The sequence below is a fragment of the Anser cygnoides genome, chromosome 26 (assembly GCF_040182565.1).
Source record: "Anser cygnoides isolate HZ-2024a breed goose chromosome 26, Taihu_goose_T2T_genome, whole genome shotgun sequence".
In the NCBI taxonomy this organism is placed as follows: Eukaryota; Metazoa; Chordata; class Aves; order Anseriformes; family Anatidae; genus Anser; species Anser cygnoides.
The window spans coordinates 5,518,381-5,531,190 of record NC_089898.1 but is presented as its reverse complement, the minus strand read 5'-3'; the positions used below and the strand labels follow the sequence as shown (position 1 = coordinate 5,531,190).

The window sequence follows — 12,810 nt, the reverse complement described above, 5'->3', positions numbered from 1 at the left end:
TCTGGTGGAGTTTCCAGCAAAAGTTCTATATTCACATTTGTCCTCCATCATATTTGAAAAGTCCAGCAGTCAGACAAAGTCCCTGGTGACTGGAAAAAGGAAAACATCACTCCCATTTTTAAAAAGGGTAGCAAGGAGGATCTGGGGAACTACAAACCAACGAACCTCACCTCTGTGCCTGGCAAGATCATGGAAAAGATCCTTCTGGAAGCAATGTCATGCCACATGCAAGACAAAGAGGTGATCCAAGACAGTCAGCATGGCTTCACCAAGGGCAAATCATGCCTGACCAATCTGGTGGCTTTCTATGATGGAGTGACTGCATCAGTTGACAAAGGAAAACTACCTGGACTCCTGCAAGGCCTTTGACACAGGCCTTTGACATCCTGGTCTCCAAACTGGAGAGAAATGGATTTAATAGGTGGACCATTCATTGAATAAGGAGTTGCCTTGAAGGTCACACCCAGAGAGCGGTGGTCAATGGTTCTATGTCCAAGTGGAGGCTGGTGACAAGTGATGTACCTCAGGGGTCTGTCCTGGGACCAGAACTGTTTAATATCTTTATCAGTGACAGAGACAGTGGGACTGAGTGCACCCTCAGCAAATTTGCAGATGACACTAAGTTGAGTGGTGCGGTTGATACTATAGACGGAAGGGATGCCATCCAAAGGAACCTGGACAAGCTTGAGAAGTGGGCCCACGTGAACCTAGTGAGGTTCAGCAATTCTAAGTGCAAGGTGCTGCACCTGGGCCAGAGCAATCCTGGATATGAGTACAGACTGGGTGAAGTTGAGAGCAGCCCTGCAGAGAAAGACTTGGGGGTTCTGGTGGATGAAAAGCTTAACAAGAGCCAGCAGTGCGTGCTTGCAGCCCAGGCCAACTGCATCCCGGGATGCATCAAAAAAGGAGTAGCCATCAGGGGAGGGAGGTGACTGTCCCCCTCTGCTCTGCCCTTGTAAGGCCCTACTTGGAGTACTACGTCCAGGTCTGGAGCCCCCAGCACAAGAAGGGTGTGGAGCTGTTAGAGTGAGTCCAGAGGAGAGCTACAAAGATGATCAGAGGGCTGGAGTACCTCTGCTATGAAGCGAAGGCTGAGAGAGCTGGGGCTGTTCAGTTTACAGAAGAGAAGGCTCCAGGGTGACCTCATTGCAACTTTTCAGTATTTGAAAGGGGCTTATAAAAAGATGGGGAGCAACTCTTTGCTCAATCAGATAATAACATGACAAGAGAAAATGGTTTTAAACTGAAAGAAGAGAGATTTAGATTAGAGGTTAGAAGGAAATTTTTCACTCAGAAGGCGGTGAGGCACTGGAACAGATTGCCCAGAGGAGCTGTGGATGCCCCATCCCTGGAGGTGTTCAGGGCCAGGCTGGATGGGGCCTTGACCAACCTGATCTAGTGGGTGGCATTCCTGTCTGTGCAGGGGGGTTGGAGTTAGATGATCTTTAAGGTCCCTTCCAACCCAAGCCATTCTATGACTCTGTGATTCTATGAAAAGGATTTGTGCATGAACAGACATTTCTCTCTCTACCATGGGAGTAAAGAGATGGAGAGCCAATAAGGACAACATAATCCTCTTAATGACAGAAAAGCATTCCTGTCTCAAAGGTGGAAAGTTTGTGCTGCTGATCCTAAACATAAAAAGATTCTGAATTCATCCTGATTTGCATTTAATTCCCAACAACAACCTTTTATCCAGAAATGAGTTGCCCAATCTTTGCTTTTCTCTGGGATCTGCAGTCTGTACTCAGCTGTGCACCTGACAGTTATGACTTCCCCTTTGCAGATAAAGAGAGCTCCAGTCTCAGCAGAGGACCGATGTGCTCCTGGTCTCTCTGTAAACAAGAAGATGCTTAGAGAGGAGGGACTAACTAGATATTTTCATATCCAGGTCTAGCTAAAAAGTGAACGGCACTTAAAGATGCAAGATGTTTCCTCACTATTATACTGTATTTATTAGTATTAGAGGTATACTTCTAGGCTTTTCTAATCAAAGGGCACATACATTTAACAACGGATGACTTAAGATACAGTATTCCAGCAGTAAGTAGCATTCTCTAAAGTCAGTTAGGAGATCAGAGACAACTTGAAAATACATGTGGCTGAGGAAAATATGATATAATTTAATGTGTATACTGTGCCTATATTCATCATGGGGTTTAAAGAATGCAGATTTGAAAGAAAGCTATTTGTGCTGGCAGATTCTGGTTAATTGGCAGTTGTGAGTTGGAGTGCAGGGGTGAGAGCACCAGCAGTGTGAAGTAGCCTCTAGGAAAGTCTTTTCTGTGCATCAGGAGCCCAGATTCCAGATGATGTTATCTATCAGAGGATTGTTGACTGGCTGGCCTGACTTATTTCTTGTGTCTTTTTCAGGGAAGCAGCTCTTCAAGTTAGTATGAACGACGGTCTGAGCTTCATCTCCAGCTCTGTCATCATCTCCAGCACACACTGTGTAAGTTCTCATTCATGTGCTTAACTAAGATGGTGCATTCAGTAAGATGGTGATACTTAGCAGATGTGTTTGTTACACTGGTATTAGGGCTTGTGAGTTTAGGACTTGTTTGTGTGAAGGACTTGTTTCTCTCTTTTAAAAGTGAGCATGTGTGTGGTAGTTCAGTGTTTTCTGTATCGTGTGTACCATAATGTGGCAAAGCTGTCACGTCTTCAGTAAAAACCTCAGCCTCTGTATCCGCTGTAGGATGCACAGACCAGAACATGACTAGCATGGGTCTGGAGGTATCTATGCCTGCTTTTCTATTGCGCGGTGAATGAGAAGCATGTCTTCTGGCTTTTTTAGACAGTCTATTTCCTCTGTTTCCTTCACAATAATGGTGCTGCCAATGGTGAAAGTCACACAGCAGTTGTGATTGCACCCTTTGTCTGGAAACCAGTATGGTTTCTAAAAAAAAAAATAAAAAATGCTGAAGTATCTGGCTTAAACTGAGGTCATGTCCCTTGGTGCCAGTAGTGAATCACTGCATTCTTTGTTCTCTGGTGATACGAGGTGAAGGACAATGAAACCACTTACAGTTCATGGTATTGCTGAAGATGCTGCTTCTGCTATGTTGTGGCTGTTGGGAATAGATGATTTAAATGGCTTGCACTAAGGGAAGTGGTGGAGGATTTTATTTTGAGCTCAGAACAACCCTTCATACTTCAGTGTATTCAGCTTTATTTGTCTGCAGGAAGACCTGTCTCCCGTACAGACAATTGCTGAGTCTCTGCTTTACTTCTCCCATGTACTGACTTAAACTGTATGGGCACATATTTTTTAGGAAACCTGGGTAATCTTGCAGAAGACCCAAAAGTCTGTCTATGGTCAATTTCTTTATTCCCTATCCAGTAAAGGCGTATCATGTTTCCATAGAGGGTAAGACGAAGCTATATAACAGCCAATCACCAGCAGTCTTCTGTGGTCCACAAAAGCTGATGCACAACATGAGGGAAAAAATCTTTTGTGTCACTTGATCTTGATAATTGTTCAAGAATGACAAGATTGTAAGGAGAGACAGCTTACAGAGCTCACATGAGGACTTATACTCTAAAACATGGAAAAACATCTTTATGCCTTAAAAGACGGGTATTTATCTTGTTAGACTTTAATTTTTTTAATTCAACTTCTCTTTGCTCACTGTTTAAGAGGTATTTGTGCTCTATATTGGTAAATTACAGGAATACTTCCCTGTGTTTTGTTCATGAGGCAAGACCAGGGAAGATATTCTTTCATGATACTCTTTCTTCTGGGGATTGAATTATTTCCAGGTTACAGGAGATGGAAAACTGGTTCTTTTTCTATTGTTTTAATGGCTGTAACATTTTTTTTTCAGAAATGCCTACAGTTCACAGCAGTGCTTGCTACTCTTTGATGCATCCAGACTAGGAAATAGGCTTTTCAATAGCAGCTGGAATTCAAATACAGTTCGTACATTCAAACCTAGAAGCAGCGACATTCAGCGGCTGCTTCGAAAACTATATCACAGGCTTCACTAGTTCAGGAAGTTGCTTCAGGGTTAACAGGCATTTTGTCTTTCTAGCAGTGTTATTTATTTATTTATTAAGTTCTTTTAAAGATAGAATTGTTTACTGAGACTACAGTCCCCTCTTCAATTAAGGTTACAAGAGCACAAATCCAAAATACTCACCCATATACTAAATGTGCAGCAAATGACTTGTTCAGTCGACTTTGGACCTACAAAGTTAGGTCTGTTGTTTGAAGATCTGCAGCCAAAGCTGGACAGTCAGAAAGCTGTAGAGTCAAGTGACGGTAGCAAGCAGGGAAGAAAGCAATCAAGCTCCCTTCCCTGTCTGCAAACTAGCAGTAGTTTGGCTTTTGTTTGCATACTACATTTCAGAAACACTCAGGTTTGTAAAGAGCGTAAAGTATAAAAAGTGACCTTTCCAAAATGCTTCTTACATGGCAGTTAGCCGTGGTTTAACATGGCACTCCACGCTCCCATTGATGCCTGGTCTTTGAACCCCAGCCTTATTGCTCTGCAGGAATTTACTGGGAGAAGATACAAGGCAAGGGTAAGCTTTAACAGTTCTTTTATTTTCTTCCGTAGTTTGACAACAAAACCTTTCTATGCAACATTTAAGTAATTTGGAAAATTTTAAGACAGCATATCCAATTTTCCCTATAAACAATACCTGTCCTTTTCTATGAACTACCCATTTCAAGGACTATCTGGAGGTCATCCAGGGAAGCAGAAAAATCCATAACACACACTTTTTTTATTTTTATAAATGCTCATCCTTCTCCATCTAATTTGGACTAAAGAGATGCTGGGGTCTGTATTTTGTGGAAGTGACCCTTGTTAAATTTCAAGCCGTGAGAGCATTGTAAGGCTGTCTCTGGTGAGCAGGTAACCAGGCTTACCTGCCCATGAGTTACAGGGACAGGTCAGCAGTCTCTGATGGGAGTCTTTTGACTATGACATCATTCTGTAAGCATTAAGTAACCTTATGCTTTGCAGCAACAGCATTTAAGCAGTAAGAGAATCTAGTCCACCATACCATGTGATTAACTATTTCCGATACTTCATTCTTAATGCTATGACCTAGCTCAAATTAATGACATGAGCAACTACTTTTGATTAAGAGTGTAGCTGAAACAGACAGCTATATTCCCAGTGAAAAAAGACAGAAAATGAACTCCCAAGTCACAAATAGATATCTGAAGATCAGGAGAGAGAGAACGTAGATGTCTATCCATCTAATAAGCATTTTTTATCACACTAGCTAGCAATAATTTTAGCATAAGATTTCATGCTAAGAAAGTTGGGCAAGTTTCTCACAGGTTAAATAGCAAAGTGATTTTATGCTAGCATAGGTCCTGATCTTTATCTAATATCTAAAGCCTCCTAGGAACAAGACAGCTAAATAAATATCAGTTTTACTGAGCTGTGAATACTCTAGAAGAAAGAAAACATTTTTCATCTTAGGCAAATAGGTCACTTCTTGGCAAGAAAAAATAGATCAAGGCTTTTGCCTTTTCCAGAAGCATATATGGCTTCAGTGCTGTAGTTCAGCAAGCCCTAACTCTCCTGTGACTGCCAGAGGCAGGGAGGGAAGAGAGCTTAGTACTCCTGTGTTCACGTTGTGTTTTCTAACACCAAGTGCCAGCTGTTGAAAATGGGATATTGGGATTTTTTGCCTTGCTCAGTGCAGTCTTTTTTTGTGAGGTTGCCAGGTAAAAAACGCTTTTTCCAGGTTTTGTTGCCTTCATATACAAATACTGAATGTGTGGCAAAAAAAAATGTTCCTGTGCACTCGTCCCTCTTAAGAAATGTCACAGTTTTGTGTCTCTGAATGCAATAACGCACATCCCTCTCTAGTATAAATGGAAACCCTCTGGGAACAGACAGAGCTTTTGCTTAAGCCCGTATTGCCAAACTGAAGTCATTATTTGCGTTTTTTCCACTTGAGGTGTAAAATCTGCTACAGCATTTCAACGTGGAGAAAATGAGAGCAGGTTTGGAATGAAGGCATACGTAATGACTGATTTCATCTCCTTCCCGGTCTGTTGAGAGAGAATTAAATACCTCTCACTTTCCAGCATTAAGTGACACTACCTGTCAAATCTGTCAACACCAAATTAGACCTCACTGGTGAATGCTGTTGGTTGTTTTTTGTTTGTTTTTTTTTTTTTGTTTGTTTTTTCTTTTTATAAATGAGACACACATACAGCTGAAGCAGCTTCACAGCTTCTACCTGTTCTTTCAAATGGGGACATATAAATGAGCAGATGGAATCCATTTGTCTGGAATGAATGCGCTTTGAGTTACTTCTTTTTCCTAGCTTTCTGATTCCTGAAATATGGCGAGCTTCAAGGCTTGCAGTCAAATAAATAAATAAATAAATAAATAAAAGGGATGAAATAAATTAAACTGCATGGGCTCTGTTGAAGCCTGCCTTTTGCTCAATTGCTTGTGCTTTCCAATATCAGAGTACAGGCATGATGGCATATGCTTTTATACCCCATTTCCATGGGTCTCAATAAAATTGCTTATTTTGGTTCCCAAAATAAAATTGCAAGAAGTGCTTAAATTCTGTTTTTAAAGTGAGTATCCAGGCTGTCATGGTTCTTCACTGCAATTCTTTCCTCTGATGAAAGGTAGTTGATTTTTCATTTAATAAAAGAAAACAGAAGGCATTTGTAAAGATGCTTTTGCTGTAGAGGATCTTCCAGCATTTCCATTTTAAAGTACATTTTGTGAAGACTTACAGTCACTTAAATGTGATTTTTGTTGGATCATGTAGAGCAAAGTCATCATTTAAAAATAAGAATCAAAATTCTTCCAAATTGGCCCAGTTACTTTTAAGCCCAAGGTATGAAACAGTCCATAAGAGGTCTTTGGGGACTTTATTTTGTTCTTCTTCCTCGGGATCTTCAAGATGAGTTTTCAGAGGCAAGGGAGTTGATTCATATATGTGAGGCCCTTTAAAATCCCTTGTGGTGAGTATCATTCTGGAATTGGCCAAGGCACAAAGACCCATTAGCCAACAAACGAAACTACAAATACAAGGTCTTTGTGATAAGTAATTTTATATAGAATTTCATAGCTTTCCTTTTTGAATCAGCACAAGGAACACATATCCCTGAAGAGAACAGTGGCTTTCAGGATGCTAAGCACTTGTGAACAGCACTTCACAGTGCTGGGAGAAAATTGTTTTGATCATATTTGCTTCTACTGAGAGCTGGATGCTCCCAAGCTGAGCTGTGAACCCAAGTACGCACACCTGAGTTGAGAGCTGATAAGGCTGACATTATTGGGCTCTCGTAGCAGTAAGGAAGGCTTGGTTGCAATATGTTAGTCCAGCCTTTTCCAGGGTTCAGGCCTTCTGAGACTCTTTGCAATAGGAAAATAAATAAATGAATAAAAACAAAAAGGTAAAAAACAGGTTAGCCAAGGAGAATTGCTCTGCTTTGCTGAGTACAAGTCTTCCTTCCACCCTCCCATTAGTTTCTCAGGAATAATGCTTTTGTTTTGGTTTGTTATTATTTTGGCTTTTCTGCTGTTTGTCTCTAAAGTCTTTAATGGGAAACCTGTCTGGACCATGCCGGATGTACCCAAGACAATGGTATCAGAGCATATTTCTGTCTGTCAGGGTTGGAAAATAAAAGCATGCTGGAGAGAGGCAAAGGGTATTGCACCTACTGCTTTGAGAGCATAAAGCAAGCCGCCCCCAGTTAGTCATGTATCCACAGGGGAGTAGGACTGGAGCATACACTCTCTCAGATCCCCAAATGGTGATGTGCAAAAAGAAGCACGTACTCCAGGGGGATGAAAATGGGAGGGCCATGACCTGCTCACATTCAATGGATGCCTACAGCAGCCTTGGAGAACCAGGCAGTAGGGTGTCAGTATGTCACTAAAAAGGTCTGTGGAAAAAAAAAAAAAAAAAGGATTTTTGATTGTTGGAGGAATGCAGTGATTTCTGTTCATCTGTCAAAAAAATTAAAAAAAAAAAAAAAGAAAAAAAATGGGCCAGACACAGGAGCTGTTGTGGCTAGGCAAAGCATTTGTTTTGTTAAATTACAGAACACAGATGAAACCCTCTACCAGAATAATGCTACCTGTAATGAATGAAGCCTGTTTGTGTCCTCTCTGTGGATGGCCAATACTATTTTTTATTCAAAGATTTTGCTAACTGAACACCCCAGACCAAGGATTACTGGCTGGCTTTTGGTAAAGCTGCTAAGAGTGGAAGGTTGGGTTTATTTCAAAAGCAAGAGGGTAACACTGTGTAAATCAGGGGTTGCAGACAGAAGTTTAATCCTGCCCTCCACTAACTTTTGTATTACCCAGTTAAACTAAGACAGGGCTGTCCTTGAGCATAATTTAGGGTAGTATTTGGCCTGGGCTGTGAGACCACTAGCAACTACCCCACCAGAACAAGGGAACGACTGGAATGAGAGTGTTCTTAAGGTTGGAGACAATGTGCTGTTTATATGCTTAGCTGGGGGATAAGATGCCAGCATCTCAAGTATGACAAAGCTCAGCTGGCTGGAAGTATTTGATGAATTTGTCTCTTTGCTTGCTTGGTTTTTCAATATCTGCACCTCTTAAAAAGCTGCAGGTTTTTTTTTTTTTTTCCCACATGAAAGCTCCCTGTGCGGGAAGCCCCCCCCTCCCATATGATGAGCAGAGTCTGCGTTATTACTGCATTACCTCAGCAGAAGAGCAGAAGAGAGCAAAATTGTGGAGGGACATCCAGGTGACCTCTGCTGCTGGCAGAAGGGGCTAAATTGCAGCCTTAAAGGCTGAAGCCTGCAAAGGCCAGATGCATGGAGGGGCAGGGCCTTGCTTCTGAAGAAATGTCCTTAAGTCTCCAACATCATGCTGGCCCAGGGAGAAGCTGGGCTTGTCATCCTCTATGCTTTTGGACAAGGTCATCTCTTCTGCGTATAATCCAGTGAGAATTAAAAAGCCTACCTCTCTCCAGCCCATGGAACCAGTCATTGCTTGAAGATCTTGAGAGGAGACTGCCCCTGAAATAATTTTTAAGAGGCTTGTGGATGTATCCCGGGCATCCATTTTGCAGCTGGATCTTCCAGTTCTGAGTTTCCAGGAGCTGCTTTGATTACAAATAATGTTTAGATATCAAAATTCACCACTGTCTGACTTCATCATTTGACTCAATGTGAACAGAGGCCTTGTCTGGGGGACATCAGCCTCCTCTCCAGTCCCACCTTCTGCTAATACTCTTTTTTATTGGCCTTAGTACTGCAGTCACACTTATGGATCTGGCTTGCTCCATGTGCCGTGTAACCACAGAAGGCAAAAAGAGATCCTGCCCTGCCAGTTGCTTATACCTCCTTGCAGCAAGACTATATTTACTTGAAATGCTGCAATGCTTTTGCTACCAGCCAAATGCTCTCAGCCTTGCAGTACCTTGGAAAGACTTGGATATCCCAGGGTGGGCCGGTCTGTCTGATGTGCAGGTGCATGAGGTGCCTTTGGTCACTGCTGCTGAGGTCTCTATGCAGTGCGCTATCATGGGCCAAAAGTATCTGGTGGCTAAATAAAGCTCTCAATGACAGGGCTTCAGAAACAATTGGGCATGCTTAGATACGACTTTACAGTGCATAAATGCTGTATTTTCATAGACCGTGAAAGACTGAATTCTTGTTCTGTTTCCTCACACTTTCCTTTAAATATTAGATTTTTTTTTTAACATGACACGTGACTTTAGTGGTGTGAACACAGCACGCATTGCTTTCATTTGCACCTCTGAATGCCTGGAGAGTATACGCTGCAGTGGTTTTCCCACTGCTTGGAAGAGAATCAGCAGGTGATTGCTGGTGGAGTTGGGAAACCTTGAGAAGTGATTTACTCCTGTTCCCATGTCAGGAGTTTTCTGAAGAACTGAAAGAAGGAGAAAGTACTAAATACTGTTTTATGAATGTGTATACATGCAGATGTACACAGGGCGGGTTGCACACCAAGCATTGTCAGGAAAGGGAACGTACAATAGAGGAAATAATTTATGAAGCAGCATTTACAGGCAGGAAGTCAGTCCTACTCTGCTGACTGAAGGGCTGCTGCCAAGTTTTTCAGTGCAGAAAGAGAGCATTTCGGAGAGAAGCCAGGATGGGAATTAAAATAAGTCTTTATTCATTTTCTAAAAGGCTCCCAGAAGAGCAAAAACCACTAATGACCTCTTGCGCTAGCAACTCTCGGACTCAAAACTGGAAATGGGATGAAAGCTGCAGGGCTGCAGTGACCAAGTAAAACAGGTCTTCCTGGGCAGCTCTGGTGCCTCAATTGGAAGAGCAGTCCCCTGTAACATCTGGTGAGAAACATGTGGTGCTCCTCTGCAAGAAGGAGAGACAATGAAGATACCCACACATGAGGTGGGAGAACAATTCTGTGGCAGGATGTGAGTCTAGTGATGACTGAAAGTTGTTTTTATTTGCTATGTGTATACAGTCCATTATTAATGTCTTCCCGTGTCACACCCAATTTCTTCAGGAGGAGAGCTGGGGGAATTGCGATTGTAAAGAGGAGAGCCTTTCAGCTGAAGAAGGATGTGTTGGGTCAGGGCAGTTCAGGGGAGAGGATGCTTTTTTGTGCGGTCTATGCAATACCTAAACTGGCCTTGGTCTAGGACGCCAGGGTCCTATCAAGTGCTAATAGGTAACAACTCTGCCTTACTGGAGATGCTGGCGCTGCAAAATCACTCCTGGATGGGGAGATCTCAAGTTGGTCAAGCACGTTGCCAGGCAGTTAGTAACCTGGAAGCCGATTTGGTGTCTGGAAGCTGGGCCAAGCTAGCCCTGGTCTGTGGAAAAGTGGATTCTTGAAGCTGTACCCATGGAAGTGAATGGATGTGGGGGCTTGTTGCACCTGACAGCATTCTGGGGCAAAGCACAGTCAGATCAGAGAACTGGCAATCTTATGATGGAGCAGTTCTCAGTAGCAACCATGAATAAATGGCTTGGGATGCTCAGTGAGGGAATACGCCTACCCTTCTGTAAAGAAAGTCTCTCTGGTCCTGTGTTTCCAGTTGCAAGGATGTAGGAGACATTGAAGTCAGCTGGAAAAGAGATTTGGGCCTTTTAACTTCAACAGATTTTGCTTTTAACCAAAGGAGGCTTTTTACATCTAGATATCTATATACTCTATACTCTATACTCTCCCTCTTCCCCCCCCCCCCCCCCCTTTTTTTTCTCCTGTGGCTGTTTGAAAGACTGAAGGAATTTGTACTTCTAGTTGAACAATACTGTATGGATTTGGTCTTTAAATATAGAGAAAGAAAATCAAGAAAGCACTTACTGAAGGCTTAGAAAAATCTGATGACTCCCTTCAGTGAAGTTTTGTTTTTTTTTTTTAATTTTAATTCAGAAGCAATGTGATGCAGTACTAAATCAGGGTTTTTTCAATCGTGACTTTGTTCTGGGATGCACAATTAAGGTTCTGCTAGTTATCAGTGTTCCTGAGTCTGCATGCAATTAAAGTGCATTTACTGTTGTATCAATAGAGGATTTATGAAACTGCAGGGTAAATTTAATGAGCACTTTCCTAGGCCCTTGACCTGTATGTATATTATTAGATGAGGTGTTGTTCTGTGGAAATTCCAGTGCACAGGATTTCAGGTTTGTTTCTCAAATAAATCTCTCTTAATTGCTTTATGCTGCAGATATAATAGGCAGTGAACGGTTTTGCTAATACAGGTCACCCTGAGAGTTTAATCCGCAGAAATTATTTCACTCTAATATCGCTACTTGGGCTGTTTTGTAACACCCTGAGGTGTGGTAGGCATTTTGCAAATAGCATGTTCCTATGGTTTTGAAAATAGTTTGATGTTTTTTAAGAAATTCCCAAGAGTCCAGTACATTGGGGATGGGGGAAAAATGACAGAATTGTTTGAAAAGTTTCAATTTGGGAACATTAAAATAATTTATGGATATGCAGACCATTCTCCTGTGACAGTGCTGAAATGAACTAGAAAATCCATGCTATAATCTGTGTGCATGTACACCTCTGGTATTGAAATACTATTTAACAGCATGTAAGTTGAAACAGAACACTTTGAATCAGTGCATTCCAAACAAGTATTTTATTTTATTGAAATACTTCTCTGCTGAAAATGTGATTCCAATTTAAACCAAGTTTCAGAAGGAAACTTGTCCCATAGACATCTTGTTGTGTGGATCCAGCTGGCATTTTCTTACCTTTGTCCAACTCATGGCAGGCTGCCTGTGACAGCCAGTGAGGAACATCTCTTCAGCTTGGGGGGATACATGAGAGTGTTAGCTCAAGTAAGATGCTCCTTAGAGTTTCTTTTTTTTTTTTTTTTTAATGAGCTGCTTAAATGCTACAAATCTCAGACATGCTCAGAGACAAGGCTGTGATGCACAGAGCTGTAGCGTGCTGTTTTCCTTCCTTTTATGCCTTGCAAAGAAGTAAACCTAAATCAAGCCATAAATGGTTGTTGTTATGAAAAAGTTTAATTCCACAGAATTTTGCCTATTATATCAGTTGCTATTCACCTCCTGAAATGGATTTAGCATCCTTTTGTTAAGGACTGCCTTCAGGCACACATGGAAACCAAAATAACTGCTTAGGGTTCATCTCAAAGACTTTGTTTTTTAGATACAACTGTCAGGGGACAAGAGATGGCTGTTTCACAGTAGGAGCTCCTCAGTCAAAAAAGGAACATCTACAACCAAGCATGCGCTATCAGGGGGAGCACTCAAGCCCCTGGCATTGTTTCAGCGCAGAACCTCAGATGCTCCAACCACTGCCTGTGGCTGTAGGTGTGATTACTGAGGTGCTCATCTGCAATTAGTGCTGAAGGTTCACA

At 41.9% G+C, this 12,810-nt stretch overlaps 1 protein-coding gene across 2 annotated transcripts in view; it reads left to right on the top strand.

Moving 5' to 3' along the window:
- Window positions 1-12,810, top strand: part of ANTXR1 (ANTXR cell adhesion molecule 1) — a 118,111-nt gene that overhangs the window by 45,451 nt on the left and 59,850 nt on the right. For both annotated transcript variants that reach the window (XM_066983299.1, XM_066983298.1), the window contains exon 12: window positions 2,374-2,452. In XM_066983299.1, coding sequence (XP_066839400.1) covers window positions 2,374-2,452 — 79 coding nt within the window. The remainder of the gene's footprint in view (window positions 1-2,373; window positions 2,453-12,810) is intronic.